Source organism: Anser anser (assembly GCF_964211835.1).
Source record: "Anser anser genome assembly, chromosome: 28".
In the NCBI taxonomy this organism is placed as follows: domain Eukaryota; kingdom Metazoa; phylum Chordata; class Aves; order Anseriformes; family Anatidae; genus Anser; species Anser anser.
The window spans coordinates 1,371,294-1,392,066 of record NC_139749.1 but is presented as its reverse complement, the minus strand read 5'-3'; the positions used below and the strand labels follow the sequence as shown (position 1 = coordinate 1,392,066).

The following is a 20,773-nucleotide window of genomic DNA, read 5'->3' as shown; positions in this document are numbered from 1 at the left end:
CACCGGGCAAGCCGGGCACCGAGCACCGGGCACCAGCCCCACGCCCCCAGCTGCGACCTCCCCAGCACCCTTTGGCCACGCCACAGAGCCCATCTCCTGCTCCTGCATCACCCACGGCAGCAGGATGCCACCCCAGCAGGACGTCACCCCAGCAGGATGCCACCCTGGCAGGATGTCCCCCCGGCATGATGCTGCTCCAGCCGGGCAGCTCTGCACCGCTGCAGCCGGGTGCTCAGCGCCGGGCACGCGGGGCTGGAGCCGGCTGTTCCCCGAGCAGCCGTCTGATGATGCGCATCGTCAAGGTTATAATTTAGCAAAACACTCAGCAGGGGCTTTGGAGGGAGCCGGCCCGCGCCAGCTAATTATCCAGAGCCGCACGCACCGAGCCCACGCCTGTCATAGCAATGAGGGTGTGTGTGTGTGTGTGCGCACCGGGCTGGTGGGTGTGCACGCCGCTTTGCACCAGCGCAGCACACACGTTGCACAGGGCAGGGGCCGCTGCATCCCAGCCCGCATCACGTGGGACCCGGGCAGGGAGCTGGGTGGGCAGCATGGCCATGCAGGGCTGGGGCAGGCTCAGCGTTCCCCTGTCCCCGTTTTTCCTTGCTTTCTCCTTGCTTGGAACAGCTGAGCCCCCACCGGGCGATGCACAGTGACACCCCCCCCCCCCCCCCCCCACACACACACACTGTGCTGCCCCCCTCCAGCTCCATCCTGGGCCCAGCACGCCGGGGCGGACGCTTCGTCCTGCACCCGCTGGGGAGCTTTTTTCCGCGTCTCCTCCAGCCAATTCCTGCTGACGGGGTCGGAGCAGAGGGCACCGCTGCTTATCTCCGCTGGCCCGCCGCCAGGGCAGCAGCCAGCACAGCGGGGAGAGCGTGCGTGAGCTCGGGGCGTGCGCTCGCCACCCCGTGCACCCGCCGGGTTTGCACACCCAGGCAAACGCCGCCGGCATGCGCCTCTGCTCCACTCCGCTGCCAGACGTCCGTCTCCATCTGCCCGTGTCCTGTCCTGTCCGCCCCCCCAGCCCGCTGTAATCCCGGCGGACGATAATCCTGCCGTGCCCGAGCAGGACGGGCAGGAGCTGTCCTTGCGGCGCGATTCAGCTGCCGGCTTTGTCGGTGCCTGCCATCACCTGCTGCATACTAAGGGCCCTCGGTGCTGGAGCTGCCTCTGCCACACCTGGGGTCCCCATGGCAGGGACCCCTGCCCGGCTCCCCGGGGACAGGGCTGGTGGCTCGCAGTGGCGCCAGGGAGCACAGGCAGAGCCTGCAGTGTGGGATTTGCCCCATCAGGATCTGAGCAGGGCACGGGGCAGGGCTCCCCCCCCCCAGGTTTTAAGCATCCCATCCTCTCGCTCCTAATTGGTTTTAAATGGAGCCGAGTCCATCCTGGGAATCTCCGGCTGGCACCCGCCCAGCTGGCAGGGGGACAGCGGAGCCGCAGCTCACCCAGCACTCAGCGACGTGTCTGAGAGGAAGATCAGGAAAATAAGGGGTTGGTGCGAATGATACGGCGTCAACCCCCGGCGTGCTGCGTCCCCAGAGACAGCTGGAAGGGGCGGCCAGGGCTGGGCTGGGGCTCGTGCTCCTGCACCAAGGGCAGCATCGCCCATGGGTGCGCTGTGCCTGGGGTGGGTGCTGCGATGGTTGGCGTGGGGGCCAGCTGCCCGGACGCCCAGGGTTCACTGCAGTGTTAGCAAGGCTAGGTCATGCAGCGGGTGCACAGCCTCGCTGCCCCATCCAGCACTTCCTCACTGCCCCATCCGCCCCCTCCATGCACGCTTCTGGCTGCTGCCAGGTGCTGGTCCTTCGTGGAAAGCAGGGCCTGCGCAGAGCCCGCCGGTGATGGCTGGAGGGAGACCCCTGCAGCTGGTGGCGAGGCAGGGTGGGGAGGAGGTTCTGCCCATCCTGTTACCCCAAACCCCCTGCCCGTCTGGGCGGGATGGGGGCCCTGTGCTGAGGGCTGAGCTGCACAAATGATGGCCGGGCACAGGGCGGAGGTGCTGGGGCTGGCAGGCTCCTCTCCATGGCTCCCTGCCAGCCTGCGCAGGGGTCCCTTGTCGTGCCAATGGCCCCGGCGCAGGAGCCCTGCAGTGCCTCTGTGCCTGTTCCCCGTGTTCATTGATCCGCTCCATGCTCCTTTGATCGTCAAGCTGCTAACGAGCTTCCCTGGCAAAGACCTCATCAGCTGTGCGAGAGCCCTGTGCTGCCCAGCCAGCACTGCTGGGCACAGAGCTGACGTGCCCGGCCCCATTCCAGCATCCCAGCACCCCCAGTGTGTGGGGTGGCTCCCCAGCTCCATGCAGGGCCCCAGCCGAAGACGGGGACGAGGACAGGGACGGGGACAGGCTGGTCCCCCTGTCTGGCAGGAGTGTGCCTTGGCCGGCCCGTGGCCAGAAGCACTTGCAGCAGGAAGCGGATCGATGCGCTGAATTATTTAGCGAGCGAGCGCGTGGTGCTTGCGCGACGGCAACACCCCGTGCGGCGGCGGGGGCGCGGGGCCAGGCTCGCACCCGGAGCACGGGAGCCCAAACACACACACGGGCTGGAGGGGGCAGACAGACACCCTGCTGGGGTGCTCTGGGCTCCCCCGGGTGGCACTGGGCACCCCGCTCCCCAACAGCTCTCTGTCCCCAGGCGGTGCCACCAGCACCCCAGGGGTGTCCCCAGCAGGGCACCAGCTGCTGGGCTGGGCAGGGCTCACAGCGCCCGGCGGAGGGGCCATCCCTTTTCCTCGGGGCCCCAGCTGGGCTGCCACATTTGGTAGGCGAGCACTGATCTATCGCCACCCTCGCCCCGCACGGCGCGCAGCCCCTCTCAGAGCCTTTTATAAGCGATGCATTATTAAAAATACCCCGCGCCATCACTCACGGCCAGCGTGTCTCTGAATGCGGCACGGGCGCCGCATCAAACCTGATAAATATTTCAGGCCCTGAAATCTCCCCGCGCCTTTATTTTTTATCCCAAGCACCCCCCCACCACTCCCCGGATTTATTAGCTTGTTTGCTTCCCTGCGATTCGGCACCGAGGGTGCGGCGGAGGCAGGGTCGCTGCACGCGTGGCGAGGCTGAGACCCGGCAGCAGGGCTGGGACAGCCCCGCTCGTGTCCTTCCCCCGTGCCTCAGTTTCCCTCCCTGGCTGCAGGGGTGCCTGCTCCCCCGAGGTCGGGAGGATTAACGCAGCCCTAGAGCAGCTCTTTGAAGAAGGAAGCAGCCCCGTGACCGCAGCACATTTCCATCACAATGCCGGTTCCTGCTCCTGCTGCACCCTGCTCGGCCCCTCGCCCGACCCCTCGCCCCGACCCCTTGCCCCTATCCAGGCCTGGGGGGTCGCTCGCTGCCAAGCCACAGCTCCAGCCGAGCACCCTGCGTGCGGAGAAGTGACCTAGGGCAGCGATGGAGCTGGCTGCACATCCCCTGCGCAGATAGAGCCAGCGCAGCCCCACTAATCCAAGTTTGGGGCCAGCTGGGGATCCAGGGGCACTTCCCGTGTCCCCTGGGACCCTCACACACCTCTTCTGGCACCGAGGAGCCTGGCACCACCACCCATGAGGTGGCACCACCCTGGCACCACCACCCATGAGAGCAGGCTGGGAGCACGGGGACAGCCCTGGGCACGGACCCCATCCTGGTCACCCCCCCCGCACCCCTTCCTGCAGCCGCCTGAGCTCCTGGTCCTGGCAACTGCAGCTGCTAATTGTGGCGTGATCTATGTACGGCGGGAGCGGGATATTGATGCCGCCTGTCACCCCGCTATCGGATTAATGTCACTTAGGCACCGGTAATGGGTGGCTCAGAGCTCTCTGCTGCTGGGCTGGGAGGGGGGCTGGCAGCGGCTCAGGCACCACCGCCCTGCCCCAGCACACAATCCGGGTGCCTCTCGCCACCCCCCCTAGGTCCCGTTCCTCGCTCAGTCCCCGCGGCTGCTCTGCTGGTGGCTCTGTCACCCCTCTGCACCCAGGGCACCGCCGGGGCCATGGTGGGGTGCACACGGCTGCCTGTGCTGGGATGCAGCGGGTGGCCCCTGTGCGTGCCGACAGTGCCGGCACGCGTGCGCCTGCACACACCCACGCACGCTCACCCTCAGGGTGCACACGGGGCCTCGGGCACGGGCAGAAACCGTGGAGCTGGAAAAGGCCAGGTGTAGGCAGCGTTCGAGGAAGGCGAGACGCCCGTCGCCCCCGCGCCGCTGCCAGCCCTGAAGGCAGCCTGGGAGTGTTGGAAGTGGGTCTGTGGGACAGCACGGCCCCAAAAAAGGCTGAGCCGAGCCCAGACCCCGGTGATGCTGCGAGGCCAAAAGGGAGCTGAGCACCAGGGCAGGAGGTTGCAGGCCCAGCTCTGTGTCCTTGGCCCTTTTGTGGGGAGCAAGGGCTGCTGTGCTGCAGTGGGGCCAGGTGCCAGCCCCCACCATGCTCACCCTGGTCCGGCTCCCTCCCGGCACAGCCCTCGCACCCCCTGGAGTGTCCTTGCCATGGCTGTGCTGGAGCAGGAGGGGCTGGGCACAGGCCAGCGGGGCTGGGGCTGCAGCTGGCAGATGATATTGGAGTGATCTTGAGGCCAGGGAGGGAGGTGTGCCACGCAGAGGAGAGGAGAGGAGCTGGCTGAGCCGCTCAGCGCTGGCTGCTGACACAGGCGCTTCTTGCCAGGTAGCCCCTGCTGCGGGCACGGGGGCTGTGGGGCCGAGCGGTGTGGGGAGAGGGGGCAGCAGGCCCCCCAGCACCCCCCCCAGCACCTGGTTTCCACCTGCACCCGCGGTGCTGCCTCGCATTGCGGTCCGAGGCGTGCGCACCGGTGTCAGCGGCGCCCCGGGGCATGGAGCCCGGTATCGGGCTGTGATCAACCGCGGCAGCACCGCCGCGCCGGGGAGCAGCGTGGGGTGACAGCGGCTGCGGCTGCCGGGCCGTGGGAACCCCGGGGACCTGGCCACCGCCGTGTGCATGTCTACGTGTGTGCGCACACGGGCAACCCCAGCGCCTCCTGCCCAGCCCCTCTGGGTGCCCGAACCGCCGGGTGCTGGTGGGATTTGGCATCGAGGAGTCTGTGTGCTGCCCCGCCGGAGCCAGGCTTCCTGCGAGCAGGCGCCTGGCGCCCAGGGCAGGGATCCTGCGGCTTCCTCCCTCCCAGGGGAGCAGGAGCTGCCAGGCCCCGTGAGAAACCTCGGGGCTGGCAGCGGCGGAGCCAGGAAGGTATGCATGACTTAATCCCGGCGACTTCGCGAGGAAGCTGATTTCCTCCGACAGCCTGGCTCTGCGCTGCCACTGCCACCCGGCACAGGCGCCTGCTCGTGTGGCCGCTGCGAGCGTGGCGGGGCTGCTGGTGGCTGTTTCTGCATCGGTAATTAACCCTCCTCTGCGAGCCTGTGCCATCAAGTTCCCCATCAATTAACTCAAGCCATCGAGGCGATAATTAACAAATCACCCCCATGTTCATCTCTGTAGCGGAGCTCACCTCCAGCCCCCCAGCCCCTGCCACGCACAGCATGAGACTTCCAGCGAGGTGGCCCCATGGCCCTGCCACCCCTCTTCCTTCCTCGGTGCCACCTCCCTGCCCTCAGATGACACTGTCTGGACCAGCAGCACCGCCACCATCCCGGCTCAGTCATGGGGCTGCAGTGCCAGCAAGACACAGGGTGTCCAGTGGGAGGCTCCCAGGCCGGGGGTCCCCCTTCTCCCCAACACGGGTGTCCCACCCAGCACCCGGCGCTGCCACGGGGGCAGCTGGAGCCCGGCGCTCACAGAGACGCTGACGCAGCGCGACCATCCGTGAGGCCTTCATTCAAATTTAAAGACCGACACGTGGACGAAAAAGGAAGCGGGGAGCAGGGCGCAGGGCGACCGTGCTGCGGCGAGACCGTGCCCCAAGAACGCCAGCCGCGCGCACTCCCCGGCGGGCCGGCGGCATGCTCGAGCTGCGGCACGGGGCTGGATGTGGCCGTGTCGTTTGTACGGCTGAGCACTGGGCTGGATGTGGCCAGGCCATTTGTAGGTCTGAGCGCTGCCCAGAGGAGCTGGCACGAGCCAGCTCCGCACAGATGTGCCCGAACCTCTGGCCACCTGCTCCGCAATCCGGGGGCTGCAGCATGGCCCTGCCGCCTGCACTGCGTGTAATTAGCATGTTCTTGCCGTGTCCGCTTGGACACGCGCTGGCGCCTGGCTCCTCCCCAGCAGGTCGGGAGCCCTGAGCTCAGCGTGTTCGGGGACGTGTAGGTGTGGCTGGTGAATATTTCATGCCCGCGTTCACCGAGCCCTTTCTTGGTTACACTCCTGCCTCCTCCCTGCGTTCTCGCCATGTTTATTTATTTAATGAATTATTTATCGGCTCCCCCTCTCGCTTGGCTGGTCGCTGCTCCGCTGCTGCCCCCCCCGCTCTGCTCCCACCCCCCCGGCGCCCAGCCCAGCGCGATGATTTATTGAATGCTGGCTCTGCTTTGCGGTTGCGACATGCTGTCACAGGAAGCCGTGGTTAAATATTAACCAGAGCAGGCGATGTGGGTCCCCCTGCCCCGCCGGGCACACACGGCCGACAGGACCCCTGTGCCCACCCCAGCTCAGGCACCGCGGGCTCGTGGTGCCCCCCCCCCGCGGGGACAGGGCTGGCCAGGGACAGGGTGAGCCCCGCATGGGGTGGGAGCTGCTGTGCCGGTGCCCACATCCACCTGCTGCTCTGCTCCGACCCCCCCCCCGTGCCCCCCGTGTTGATGCACAAATCTGCTGGTCCTCACTGCGACGGGCGCAGGGGGTGGAAGAGCCGGGGGGCCTTGCAAATGGAAGTTGGGGGGGGAGACCCCCGGCTGCTTCATACCATGGCGCTCCTGGAGCTGCTGGGAGAGCTCGAGGCCTCTCGCATCCTCCTGAGAGCGCGGCCGCCCGGCTGGCAGTGTCCCCAGGCTGTCCCCGCTGCAGCCGCCGTCTCCTGCTGCTGGCAGCAAAATGGAGCCGAGCCCCTCCGCGTGCAGGGTTGGGGGGGACGGGGGGGGCCTGCAGGGTGCAGGGGGTGCTGCCAGGTGCGTGCTGGCACCCACAAGTGGGTGCACGGAGGGGGCAGGGTTCACTCGGCCACCCAAGCCCCTCCATCCCCGCACCTGGGCATGATGGTGCAGTGCCCCCTCCCCCTTCCAGTACCGGGGGCGGGGGGTAACGGGGTGCGCGGCCGTGCACGGGGTGCTTCCAGACGGGCGAGCGCGTTGCCATGTGCGGGGTGTCTCCATGTGGAGGTGTGTGTTGCCATGGGTTTGCCGAACGATGGCGTTTCCATGGCTGCAGGCGCGTTGTTGGTCGCGGTCCCTTCCAGAGGTGCGCGCCCCCCCCCCCCCCCACCGGCATGGCCCCCCCGTCCTCCCAGCACCATGCCCCAGCCCTGGGACAGCGCAGGGATGGAGCCACCACTGCTGTACGGGGGGACCCGGGTGCCTCGATCCCCCCTGCAGCCCCCGGCCCCCTCCTGTGCCCCCCAGCTCTCCGCCCACCTCCCCCCCATCCTTCCCCCCCCCCCCCCCAGGCCAGCCGGGGCCCTTTCTCACGTGTTGTATTTTCTTCACTTCACTTCTCCAGATGAATAATTAATAGATGCTTTTTTGGTCCTCCCGGTTGTTTCACCAGCACCCTCCCCCTTCCTGGCAGGACTCTGCTGGGGGCTTGGCCCCCCAGTGCTGCTGGTGTGGGTGGGGGCCACGGGGCTGTGGCACAGCCCTGCTGCAGGCACCACTGGCAGGAACGGGGACCAGGGAAGGACCCAGCACGTGCTAACTGGCAGCGAAACCAGGCAGAAAGTGGGACCAAGTGACCTGCCCTACCCCAGGCACCGCTGCCCTCAACCCCCCTCCACGGTCTGGGGCAGCATCCGCTCGTCTGGAGGGTGCTGGGGAGCCCGCAAAGGGGTCCCCAGGGGGATGAGGCTCTGCTCCCACTGAGAGGTCCTCGTTGTCTGGCAGCAGATTCCCCCCAGGTTACACCGCGTCTCCCTGCCAGTCCTGGGAGCAGCCGTGCTCGGGCGCAGGAGGCACGGGGAACGGGCGCTTGGCCCCGCACCGCCGCGGCCGCGCTCGCTGCCACCACAAGGCGCTGGGCCCGGCAGCACGGCCACCGGCGGCAGCACCCAGGGCTGGCTCAGCAAGCTCGGCTGTGGTTTCGATAGCCTCCCGGTTTCGCTTGCAAGCTCCCAGAGCCGCCGAATCCCTGGGTCATGTGCAAGGGCTTGGGTCAGTGCCGGCAGCGGGCACGCGCGCACGCTCGGCCACGCACCCATGTGCGAGCTCGCAGCGAGCCGGGTGCGTGCGTGCCAGTGCCTGCACTGGTGCGAGCGTGCTCGTGTGCGCACACGTGTGCCGGGGCGTGGAGCGCCTGGCACATGGGACCTCTGGGCGGTGCCGCACCAGCAGTTGCTAAGGGAACTTGCTGAGGACGGGCAGCTCGGAGCTGGCACCCAGCTCGATCGGCACCCAGCTCGATCCCTTCCCGCATGGCCCACGGGGACTGGTGCCCAGGGAGCACCTGTGTCCCCCGCCCCAGCTGCCACGGGTCCCCTGGGCACCTCTGCCCTCCACGGACCTTCGGGGGAAATGAGCCACGAGCGCGGGAAGGGCAAGGAGACAGGGCCAGCGGGTGGGTGCGCAGCCAGACGGGCTCCTCGGGGCAGGACGGGGCAGAGCCTGGCACTGTGACTGTCCTCCCCCGGCATCCGGGGTGCCCTGGCTGGGTGCCCACCTGCTCTCTCGGTTGCCTAATGGCCTCCGGGGCGGCCAAATCTGCGAACCCCCGGCCCCCCCGTGGTGCCAGCAGCACACCGACCCGCAGCTCTTCCAGCCACGCGAACCTCCAGGGGCTGGGGTGCTCAGCCCCGCCATCTCCCCCCCCACTGGGGGGGCTCGGTGGGATCCAGCCCCGGTGCCCCCACCCGTGCGGGTCCCGGTGAGCCTCCCCGGCAGGACACGGTCCCAGTGAGCCCCCAGTCCCGGTGGGAACCGAGCCCAGTGCTTCCACCTGCGGGGGTCCCGGTGGGACCCAAGCCCCTTCCCCTCCCCCCCCCTCCACCGCCGCGACCCCCATCCCCGCCGCCCGGTGCCGGTGCAGGCGAGCCCCGGGGCGGCGGCGGCGGCGGGCGCGCGCGCGCGCGGGGGCGCGGCGGCGGGCGCGCGCGGGGCGGAGCTGGGCGCCGGGGGCGCGGGGCGCGGGCGGCTCCGGCTCGGTTCTTCCATTCATTGGGATCGCGGCGGGCACCGCGGCGGCGGCAGGATGGCTGCTCGGCTGCTGCCCCTGCTCCCGCTGCTGCTTTTGCTGGGCCGGGGGCCCCCGGGGGCCCTGGGCAACCGGCACGCCGTGCACTGGAACAGCTCCAACCTGCAGTGAGTGCGGGGCGGGGGGGGGGGAGTCCGCCGGTACCGGCATGGGGGGTGGGTGGGGGTGCAATGTGGGGGGCGGTGGTGGCGGCGGGGGGGGGTCCCCGGCGCCGGTTTGGGCGGGGGGCGCCGCCGGGAAGGACGCGGCGGGGGCGCGCTGAGGATCGCGCTGAAGGATGCGCGCCCCGGGGGCGGCGGGGGGGGGGGGGGGTCTGCACCGGTCCGGGGGCGCGTGCACCGGGACCGAGTCGTTCCCCCTCCCATCCCACCCCCGGTACCGGTGCCGGTGCCGGCGCGACGCCCCCGTGCGGGCGGGGCTGCCGGGGCACGGCCCCCACCGGCCGCTCCGCTGCCCCTCCCGGGCCGCCGCACCTCGCCCTTCCCGCGGAGGCGGGGGCCGCTCCGGCCCGGCGCACCGGGTTTTTTTTTTTTTGGGGGGGGGGGGGGGCAGGTACCCGGGCCGCCCTGACCCGACCGGCGGCGGAGCGGAGCCCCCGGTGCCACGGTGCGAGGCGGCGGGGGGTGGGGGGGCGCGGGCACCGTCAGGGTCGGAGCCCTCCGGCTGCGGACGGGCTCGCCGCTGGCACCGGGGCTCGGCGGCACCCGGTGAACCGGGGGGCAGCGCGGCGGTGCGGGCGGGGGTCGCTCGGTGGCACCGGGGCCGAGCCCTCCCCGACGGCGCGGGAGCTGCCGGCGGTGGGCAGCGGGGGTCCCGCGGACCCCTCCCGGGGCGCCGTACCGGGCACCGGGGTCCCGCAGCGCCGCCGTTCCCGTGGCCGCGCCGCCAGACGCCCCCCCCGCACCGCCTGTCTGGGCGCGGGAGCGACACCGGCGGTGCGGCGCGGGGGGGGGGGGGGGGGCTGAGAGGGGAGGGCGGCGAGACCCCGCTGCCCCCCCGCCCCCCGCACCGTCGGGTGGCCCCGACACGGCGACATCCCGGCCAAGGTGGATGCGAGCGGTGGGCAGCCCCCCCCCGCCATTCCCCCCCTCCCCGTCCTACCGGGGCTGCCGGCTCCCCCGGCGGGGGCTGCGGGGGCGAGTGGATGGGGTTTGGAAGCGAAGATGTGGAAATTGCCGTCGCGCCCACGGCTGCTGTCAGCGGAGCCGCAGGGAGCCCGGGGCGATCGATGGGCACGAGCAGAGCCGGACCCACGGCGCGGCCCCCACGCCTCGTGGGGGGGAAGCTGAGCGCTGCCCTCGCCGGCGGGGGGGGCCGGGTGGGCGCGTGGCACTGCTGCACGGTGCGGGCACGGCTGTGCCGGGGGGGGCACCGCGTGGGCTTTGGGCACGGATGGGCACAGATTGATCGGGCTCCTCCCTGGCTTGGCAAAAGGGGTTTTGGGGACCCCAGGGGGTACGTGGACCCCCCTCCATGGGAAGTGGGGGCCTCAGCCTGCTGGGATGGCCCCTCTCGCTCACTCCTTCTCCGGTGCAAGCGCTCAGGGTTGTGGCTGGGGGCTGCACCCAGCCAGAGGGACCCCCGCCACCCGTCCGTGCTGGGGCTCCCCCAGGCTCCCCTTGACCCTGCACCCCTTTGTGCGGGGAGGGAGCGTTTGCTGGGCAGCTCCTTCCCCTCTCATTGAGGCTGTGTCTCCAGGCGGAAGCCCAGGCCCCATAAATCGTGCGTGTGTAAGACGTGCAGTGCCGAGGCGCAGCACAATGGCAGGGCACTCGGCTCGTCCCGCTGCGCTTGGGCACCTTCCCGCACCCCGCTCCTCCGGCCAGACCCTGCTGACGCCCCCATCCCCGCTCTGTGACATTGCCGGGACCCCGGCGGATGGGCGATTCCCGTGCCCACCCTCGTCCTGCTGCTCCCGAGGGGCTGCCTCTCCCCACCCCATCGCCCGCAGCCAGAGCTGTGACCCTGCACTGCCCTCGCCACCTCCTCGGGGACGGGGCGGGGGGGTGCCGGAGGTGCCCCCACTGTGCTGTGCCATGCCATGGGCGTCGCAGCCAGCTGCCTGCGCCCACCGCGCACGCGTCTCTGGCGCGGCTGCGAGCGTCCAGCTCAGGGCACGGGCGGCGAGGTGGGGGCGGCTGCGGCAGAGACGTGTCCCAGGGACTCCGGAGCGAGGATATTTATTGTTAGGCAGTGCGGCAGCTCGGCCGCAATTATAGCCGCACGGCAAAGTGTCTGGATTAGATAAATTATGGGGGGAATTAGGCTCCCTGGGCCGCAGCCTGCAAATCCCAGCAACCCCAGTGCAATCAGAGCAATAAACAAGCCCTGCACAGCACCCGCGGGGCTCTCCGGGGAGCAGGGCGTGCGCTGCCAGGCTCGGCTGCGGATCTGTCCTCCAGGGGTGCCGGCTGCGGCAGGAACCCCACAAATGTATCGCAGCTCTGCACCGCTCCGGCCACCGCAGCCGCTCCCCTCGCTGGGAGGATGTCGCTTGTTGCTTGCTGGCACGCTGCTCTGCTCCTCCACGTTCCCTTGCCACCACGGGAGACAACGGGTTGTGCACGGAGGACAAGGGAGGCAGAGAGGGCAGGGCACCCCTCTATGCAGCGGTTTTGGGGTGCCTGGTTGCAAGGCCTGGGGTGGGGGCGAAGGCAGGAATTGAGGCTCGAAGGCAGCGGAGGCTTCTGGCCGTGCTCTGCGTGCCGTTTGTCTGGGTGTGCTCTCTGTCTGTCACGCTGTTTCTGCTGGTGGCAGCGTGAGGGGTGCGGGATGATCCTTGGCCCCTGCCCTCCGTTCCCAAGTCCTGCCAGGAACAGGCGCGGTGGCACGGGGCAAAGGTGCCAGGTGGCCGTGTCCCACCCAGCGCTGCCGTTCGGGGCCACGGCTGCCTCCCAGTGGCGCCCTGCGGCCAGGGGCTGGGAGCTCTGCAGGGTGACCCCCAGAGTGCCACCTCCCTGCTGGGAGCCCCGTGCGCAAGGGATGGGGACAGCGACACGGGGTTTGTCCCCACACATGGGCACGGGCATGGCCAGCTGTCCCCAATGAGCCCCCAAAACCAGCTCCGGGGTCTGCCCCGCTGGCTGTTCCTGCAAAGCCGCGTCCCCCGAACCCGCGTGCCCTGGGAGGTGGCAGCAGACCCATTGCCCCGCGCCGGGGGGACACCGCGGGGCCCAAGGGCACAGCTCGGGGTGCTCAGCACCACGGCTGGAGCTGTGAGGAAGGGGTACGGGAGGTGCCGGTGGCCGGCCAAGGCAGGTGGGTCAGAGCCCACCTGCGTGCAGGGAGCGCCCAGCATTGTGCAGCCCCCCCAGCCGCCACCGCCGCCGCTGCGCTCACCACTTCAAGGCGGCTTTTATCTGCCTGACTTTGTATTTCAGGCGGCGAGAGCTGGAGCGGGCTCTTGAGAGAGCCCTCGTGAGGAGCAGCCTCTCCTGGGAGCATCTCACGCAGGAGAGCGGCCGCGGCCCTGCCGTGGGGCGGGGGGAGCGGCACACCCAGGCCCCCCGAGGGTGCTGGGTCCCGGTGCTGCAGCTCCATCCCTCGTCACCTGTGGTGTGATGGGGTCCCCCCTGTCCCCCGCGGGCATCCAGGAGGGAGGATGCTGCAGGTGTGGGGCAGTTACGCCATGCAGGGTGTGTATGGGGGGGGGGGGTCGCTTCCCACCCCCAGCGTGGGTGTGGAGATGGGGAAAGTGGGGATTGCACCTCTCCGGCTGGTGATGGCCTGGTCCCGGCTGCCAGCGTCCGTGCCATGGCATCCCCATGTGGGCTGGGGGTGACGGGGGGGGCTCAGCCACCCCCACCCGCAGCCGTTCCCCCCACCCATGGAGATCTCCCTGGGGTGCAAAGCCCTGGCTGCCCATGCAGCGCGGGGTGCTGGCTGCAGCGTAGCAGGAGGCGCTGCCCGGGGGCAAAGGGTGTTGTGCCCCGTGAGTCACCGTGCGGGGCGGCTCCGAGCCCAGGGGATCGCAGGGGCCGTGGCCGGTGCCCCGCGGGGTTCCCATGCCGAGGGAGGGCCCTATGGGAGCAGAGGCTGTGGCATCGGGGCGCAGGGGCTGAACCGAGGGTGCAACAGGGCTGGGGCCACCCGCTCCTGCCCAGGCTGGTAATTGAGTCACCGGTTGCGGATTGATGGTTTAATTAAAACCCAATTAAAAACCTCATTGATCTTGTTAGCAAAGCGGGAAGGTACGGGCTTTAGCAGGGATTAAAGGGATCGTGCAGCCGTCGATATGGATGGGGGGGGGGGGGGGCAGGGGCACCTGTAAGGCAACGCCGGGGACACCGTCCTGGGGCTGCGGCTGTGCCTGCCACCCCAGCATGGATGCGGCCCCATCCGCCCGCTCCCCAGTCCCTTCTCCTGCTGCCACCTCCCCGAGAGATTTATGGCAGCACTGGGGAGCAGCCCACGGCCCCCCAGGAGCCCCGATCCCCCCCCCGTGCACGCCCCCGGGGGTGCGAGCCGGGGAGGTGGCCCTGGGGACAGGGACGCCGTGTGCTAGCGATGCCTTTTGTGCCTGCACCTTGCGGCTGCGCCAGGCGTGAGCCAGGCGTGCCGGGGAGGGGGGCAGCACGGGGGGGCCGCCGTGGCACCGTGCCACCCGTGCGCGTGGGCTGTGTCGCAGGCGCTGTCTGCCGAGCGAGCGCGCGTGTGCGCGGCCGTCTGGGTGCCGTGACTTTGCAGCGCTGCCTGCGTGGGGAGGGGGACATCCGAGTCTGTCCCTCCGTCCGTCCATCGGGGGGGACCGGCCGCAGCGATCGATGCGCCTTCACCTCTCGCTGTCGCGTGGAGTGACTGGAAGGGGAAAGCATAAATCAATGGCACTTTTTTTGTTCGCCGGCTGATCGATGGGCCCCGGATGTGCCGAAAGGGCAAAGCTCCCAGAGCCAAACAAAGGGCTGGGGGAGGGGATCCGCTGTGGCCCCCTGCGCTGTCACCCACACTGGGGGACGCCCCACATCGCCCCAGTCCCCGGCACTGCCCTCGGCACTGTGCGACACCGAGCCCGGATCTGTCCCCAAACCCTCCGGGCCTTTCCTGGGACGGATCCCGTGGTGTGGGGGTCCCCGTGGGGGTCTGGTTCCCCCTCGTGCTGCTCCTGCCAGGGGTGGCCCAGGCGTGCTGCAGTGCACCAGGCGTTCCGTAGCAGCGCGTTAGCGAGCGTGCAGCGCTCAGCCCAGATTTATCGCAGCAGATGGGAGCGGAGCAGCCGCCCAGCTCGCCAGCGGCTGCGGCGTGCCAGGTAGCCGGGGTCCTGCCGGTGCAGGGCCCACGGGCGCCGAGCCCAGCCTGTGCTCGGGATGGTTCTGCCAGGGGAAATCCATCTGCCCAGCTCCGACAGGATGCTGGAAGGTACCACTGCTTTGCGAAAGCCCTGCTCTAAAAATGCAGTCGTGCAGAAGTGATGCTGCCCGTTCTGCTCCCACGCTTAACCCTTCGGGCCCTGCCGGAGCCCGACGTGGCCCGCCAGCCACAGCAGGGCTGTCTGCACCCAGAAGGGCTCTGGGATCTGTCCCGACCGGGGTCACCTCTCCCTGGGGCTTCCCGATAACCACGTGGGCCGCCAGGAACCTGGCGCCCTGCACGCTCTCTAGGGTGCGTTTCAGTGGGGAAAGGAGGCTCGGGACGTCATGCTGGGGTCTGTCCCATCCTTCTGCCTGAAAACAGGGTGCTCCGGAGGTGGCACCGGGACTGCTGGGATTCAGGGGCATCCAGCCATGCCCTGCCGCGTCGCTCCTCACCCTGCAGGTGGGTGGTCATGGGGGGCTCACACAGTGCAGGAGCCGAGGATGCAGCATCGCAGCCAGATCTGCTGCATCCCCGGGAAGGGGTGGGGACACCCTGGGGCTGCTCTCCCCCTGGTACCAGGGAGCTGGCAGCTCTGTGGAGGGGGCAGCAGCTCGTGTCCCGCCAGAGCCCCTTGCCGTGCCCCAGGCCATCGTGGCCCCCCAGCTCTGCCCGCTTTGGGGGTGATCCCCAGCCCTTCCCGGCTGGGGATGGTGCCCTAATGCCTGTGAGCTCCTTGTGCACGGTGGCCGTGGGGCTTGTTGCTGGCCGTGGGGCTCGCTGCCACGGGGCACAGAGCCCCTGCAGCACCTCCTGGGCTCCCCAAACCCCTCCACTGCAGTGCTGGCGTGCCCCAGCCCCGTCCCTGCCCGGGGGAGCCCGGCCCTCGGTGCCCCAGGGAGAGCGCTCGTTAGTTAGCGAGGCTGTTTATCAGGAGCCGTGTTTCCTAATGGGCCCCGGGGGGGTCCCAGGTGGGGGCACCCTCAGTGCTGGGTGCACCGGGGGAAAGGAGGGCTTCCAGCCCCGCTGCTCCCCGGCACAGCGTTTCCCTTGGCGCAGCGGATGCGGCGCCTGTTTTCACTCCCGTGCAGCCTCAGCAGTGGTCCGGGGGGGGGGGGGGGGGGGGCACGGCTGCCCCAGCTCCTTGCTCCTGTGGTGCTGAGCACCAGCTACCGGCCCCCCCCTCATGGTGTGGGGCAGCTGGTTCGGGGTGTGCTGGCGTCCCAGCCCTGAGTCCCGTATGGAGTTAATTGCAATTTTCTCCCCGGGGCCATTTCTTTAATAACAAGCCTCCCCCCCCCCCCCAACACCTCCCTTTCACACCACATCAAAGGTGGAACATGAAAGGTCGCCGGCACCGCGCGGAGCTAGGGTGGCTGCCTCAGCACCTTGATGTCGGAGGAGTTGCCCGGCGGCCGGCGGCTTGCTGGGCTCCTGCCTCGCCGGGCTGTGGGGCTGGGACGGGGAAATAGCGGCTGCGCGGCGAGGGAGGTGCCACGGGGGGGCTGCTCCCTGCCCCGTGGGGTCTGGCTCAGAGCTCCCCCCGGCACTGGCAGCACCGCCAGGAGGGCGGCAGCGCTGCTGGGGTCCCTGGCGGATGCTCGGCCCCATCCAGTTCCCTCCACGGTGCCGATCCGGGGCGCTGCGTGCCGGGTGCCCCGGGCCCTGGCCGGACGCCCGGGCTCCCCAAATGGTGCCGGGGGCAGTTTCCAGGGTGGGGCGTCTGCACGCGCAGCCTTGCCCGCTGCCTGCCGAGCCCTGCCGGGCGGCCATGGGAAGCTGCGCTGCGGGCACGGGTGCCAAGGGGTCCCCGAGCTCTTCGCCGGGGCCCCGTGCACCAAGATTCACTGGGAAAGAAGGGAAAGGGGCCGTGGGGTGGCGGTCCCAGGGGAGCGGGGCAAAGGGGAGGCTGCTCGTCCCTCCAAAAGCAGCAGGGTGGTGGCACGCAGGGGTGCCGGGGGGGTCCCCTCGCCGCAGCGTGGCCACGGAGTCTCTGCCGAGCCGGGCGATGGAGCCGGGTCTGGTCATCATCCCAGGGCTGCTGCGGCATCTCGGTGCGGAGCCAGCGCCTCGCAGCGCCGGTTGGTAATTAATTGGCAGGAGCAGGGGGTCAGCGCCAGGCGGCTCGGCTGCGAGGATTACCGCGGCCGGGATTTCAATCGGGCACGGATTAGGAGCCAGCAGAGCCTCTCCTGAGTGGATCTGAGGGGATTGCCGCTCCTAATCAATGTAAATGAGGCTCCCCCAGGGCCACCCTTTACGGCATTAACAAAATAACGGGATTAGCCAGAGCGGGGTGAGAAATCCTTTCTCTGAGCCGCGGCGCGTGGCGGTGCTGGGGCTGCGGGGCTGGGTGCGCAGTGGGCAGAGGCTGCCAGAGCACGGGGAGCACCGGGGCCATCGTGGCCGGGGTCCTGAGCCCCTCCTGTGTATCCATGGCCGTGCTCTGCCCCAGGGCTGCGCAGGCTCTGTGTCTTCCAGGGTCCCTGCATGCCTTTGGGACCCTGGTGTCCCTCAGCCCCGCGCACTGCTCGGTGTGTCTGTCTGTCTGTCTGTCTGTCCGTCCCACTCTGAGGCTGCCGACGCATTGCCTGCAGCACCCAGCACCCCCGTCTCACGCTCCCGTGCTCACACGGCGGTGTCACCCGTGCACGTGGCTTGGCATCCGTAGCATCCTTCCCTGTGTGGCGGCGTCACTCCTGCCTCAGGCAGCCCAGGGGGGTGGTGAGTGCCCGGGAGCCCCCACCCCAAATCAAGCCCCAGGTCCGTGGGGCACCGGGCTGGGGGGATGGGACTGTGGGGAGAGGGGTTTGCCCAGCCTGATGTGGGGACACAGGGTCCCCCCTGTCTCATGTCGCAGAGGTGGCCCAGCCCCGCTCTGCCCCCCGAGCCCCCCATGGCACGGCCCTACAGGAGCAGCAGACCTGGCTGCAGCCCCCGCGGGCTGGGGGATGTGGGGCAGCCCCAGTGTGCCACAAGCTCTGGTCCAACGTCCCCGTCTGTGCCGTCTCGCCGCGTTGCTCAGCCCCACTGCTGCCTTCCTGGTGTCCCGTGGGTCTGGGAGGCTCGCAGTTACCCACGGCAGCTGCCCTTGGGTGTCGTGCACGGTGCTGCAGCGGTGCCTCCCGGGACAGGGTCTGGGGCCTGGAAAGGGCCGGATCCTGCCCCAGGCTCGCCCCCACGCTGGGGGTCCGTCAGGCTGAGGCTGGGCAAGGCGGGTGCGTGGGGTGGCTCAGATGGGGGGGTCAGGAGGTTGGTGGTGGGGGCAGAGCACTCTGGGGCCGGATCCTGATTGCCGTAAGCAGGTCAAGCACGGGTGTCCCTAACCCCATCCCCATCCCTTCCCTTGCAGCCTGCGGCGGGAGGGCTACACGGTGCAGGTGAACGTCAACGACTACCTGGACATCTACTGCCCGCACTACAACGCCTCGGTGCCCGAGCACAGGCTGGAGCAGTACGTGCTGTACATGGTGAACGCGGAGGGCTACCGCACCTGCAACACCAGCCAGGGCTTCAAGCGCTGGGAGTGCAACCGGCCCCACGCGCCCCACAGCCCCATCAAGTTCTCGGAGAAGTTCCAGCGCTACAGCGCCTTCTCGCTGGGCTACGAGTTCCGCGCGGGGCAGGAGTACTACTACATCTGTACGTGGGGCAGCAGGATGGGACCCCCCCCCAGACACCCCTCAGCATGCCTGCCCCTGACGCTGGGTCCCCTGAATCCCACCCCAGCTCGTCCCCAGGCTCTGAGGGTGCCTTTCCACATCCCCCCCAGCTGGGACCCCCCCGCACACCCCTGGCCAGGCGGCTGTGCCCACCCCTGCTCCGAGGAGGCCCCCTGACCTCAGGGATGGGGCGAGGGTTTAGGGGTGCTGTGGAGGGACAGGGGGTGGGGGGAGCTTGGGGGTGGGGGTGCCAGTGTGAGGTGGGGATGCCGGAGCAAATCTGGGGTGCTGATGGGTGAGGTAAGGGGGTGCAGGGTGGGGATGCAGCGTGTTTCGGGGTGCAGGGTGGGGATGCAGCATGTTTTGGGGTGCAGGGTGGGGATGCAGTGTGTTTCGGGGTGCAGGGTGGGGATGCAGCGTGTTTCGGGGTGCAGGGTGGGGATGCAATGTGTTTCAGGGTGCAGGGTGGGGATGCAGCGTGTTTCGGGGTGCAGGGTGGGGATGCAGTGTGTTTCAGGGTGCAGGACGGGGGTGCTGCAACCCTCCCACACCCAGAGCCAGTGGGCAGCAGCTCGCTGAGCCGGGGGGATGCCCGGCACTGGGGTCCCCTCCACAGGAGCCACCCCAACCCGCTCTTGCTTTGCAGCCACACCGACACACAACCACCGCCGGGCCTGCCTGAAGATGAAGGTGTTCGTGTGCTGTGCCTCCAGTGAGTAACCCCCCCGTGGCACCGCGGGGTGGGTGCTGCAGGGATCCATCGGGTCTTAGGGGGCTTCCAGGTCCCCCTGTCCTGGCTGGTGGGGCTGCGGGAGCGGGGTTGGCCAGGGTGCATCACCCCGTCCCCTCTCTCCCTCTTGCAGCGTCGCACTCTGGGGAGAAGCTGGCACCCACCCTGCCGCAGTTCACCCTGCGGCCCGAGGTGAAGATCGAGGACCTGGGTGAGTCTGGGGCAGCCCCAGCCCCACGGCACCCGCACCCCGCAGCCGCCTGGTGGGGGGTCAGGGCCAGCAGCCCCCGCCGCTCCGCTCACCACCTCTCTCTTCCCGCAGAAAACTTCAACCCGGAGATCCCCAAGCTGGAGAAGAGCATCAGCGGCACCAGCCCCAAGCGGGAACACTTGCCCCTGGCTGTGGCTGCCGCCCTCTTCCTAATGACGCTGCTGGCCTCCTAGCTCCGAGCGCGGCGGGGGCCCGGCCAGAGCGGCACCGCGGAGCGGGGACCCCTCGTCCCCCCGACCTGCTGCTGTTTGCCAGGATGGAGCTGCCCCGGGAGCTGCGCCCGGCCCCTCTGCACCGTCAGCGCCTCCAGCCCAGGGACCCTTCCCGTGCGGGGCAGGGGATGGTGGCACGCGCCCGGCCCCGCTGGGACCTGCATGGGACTCGCCCCCACCCACGTCTCCAGCCCCTGCTGGGGGGACTCGGCTGGGTGCTGCCGCCTCCCACCGATGCCGTCCCACAGCGTGGAGCCCCCAGCCCTGCCCCAGGGCTGCTGCGGCCCCCCGGGCGTCCCATGGCTGGGAGCAGCGCTGGGCCCCGTGAGGGCAGGGCGCCGGGGCCGGGCAGCCTGTACATACCTATATAGAGATCTATACATACTGTACAGAGAGCGACTATATAGATATATCTATAATGTACCATAGGCAGCGGCGCTGGCCCCGGGCTGGCTTGTACATAGTCAAACGTGTTGGATTTTCCTCGTCTTCCGTGAAGACCCGACCTATGCAAACGCACAGACACTTTTTGGGGAAAAAAAAAAAAAAAAACAATCTCGACCTTTTTTTCAAAGTGCTTTGGCTGGTGATTTTCATATTCTGCTCTTAGTCTATAAAAAAAAAGGAAAAAAAAATCAAATAAAAGGATTTAAAAAAAAAAACACGAACGACCCCCCATGTCCCGGCCGTGCGCAGCGCACCCCGGCGCCCAGCCCTGCCGGTGTGGTCCCTCCATGTGCAAACGGACCTTCCACGTGCCCCCCGCCTCGGGCACAAAGGCGCCATTCGTGGGGCTGACAGCAAGGCCCCCCCCTCCTGCCCCCCGGCTCGTAGCTGCCCCGGGGCTCTGCGCTCCCTCCTGGGGGCTCTGCTGCCCCCCGACCCCGAGGCACTGACGCGGAGGCAGGAGGGAAGGATCCAGCTGGGACCTGGCGCTGCAGGAGCCCGGAGCACGCAGGTAAGGGCAGTGCGGGGCCATCGTGTTTGGGTGCCGGGTTGTGTCCCCCAGCCCTGGGGGGGAGCGGGACCGGGATATCCCCAGCCCATCCCTCCTCTGCGGGCTGGATGTTGCAAGCAGGGGGGAGAGGAGGGGGTGTGCAGGCACCCCCACGTGCATGGTGGCCCCACGGGAATCCCTGTGGTCCCCTGCTCGTGTCTCTGGCTGTGCCAGGCACCCCGGGGCTCCTGCTGGCACTGGGGGGGTCTCACATGCCTGTCTGCATGGGGGTGCCCCCGGCGCTCAGGAAGGACCATCGGTGCCTAGCGGGGGCTAAGGGATGCGTAGGGAGGGGACTGTGCCCTGGGACCCCCTGGGAGGGGGGCACACCAAGGGGCGGTGCTGGGTCTGTTGGGGAGTGAAGTGCACCCAGCCCCA

The 20,773-nt window shown here is 69.2% G+C and overlaps 1 protein-coding gene across 1 annotated transcript; it reads left to right on the top strand.

Moving 5' to 3' along the window:
• The first annotated feature begins 9,140 nt into the window (after window positions 1–9,140).
• Window positions 9,141–20,773, top strand: LOC310887584 (ephrin-A3-like). Its single transcript, XM_083813662.1, has 5 exons — window positions 9,141–9,341; window positions 17,876–18,165; window positions 18,832–18,897; window positions 19,049–19,126; window positions 19,238–20,773. Exons 1-5 carry the CDS (start codon window positions 9,232–9,234, stop codon window positions 19,357–19,359), a joined length of 666 nt encoding a protein of 221 aa, XP_083669788.1. The 5' UTR covers window positions 9,141–9,231; the 3' UTR covers window positions 19,360–20,773.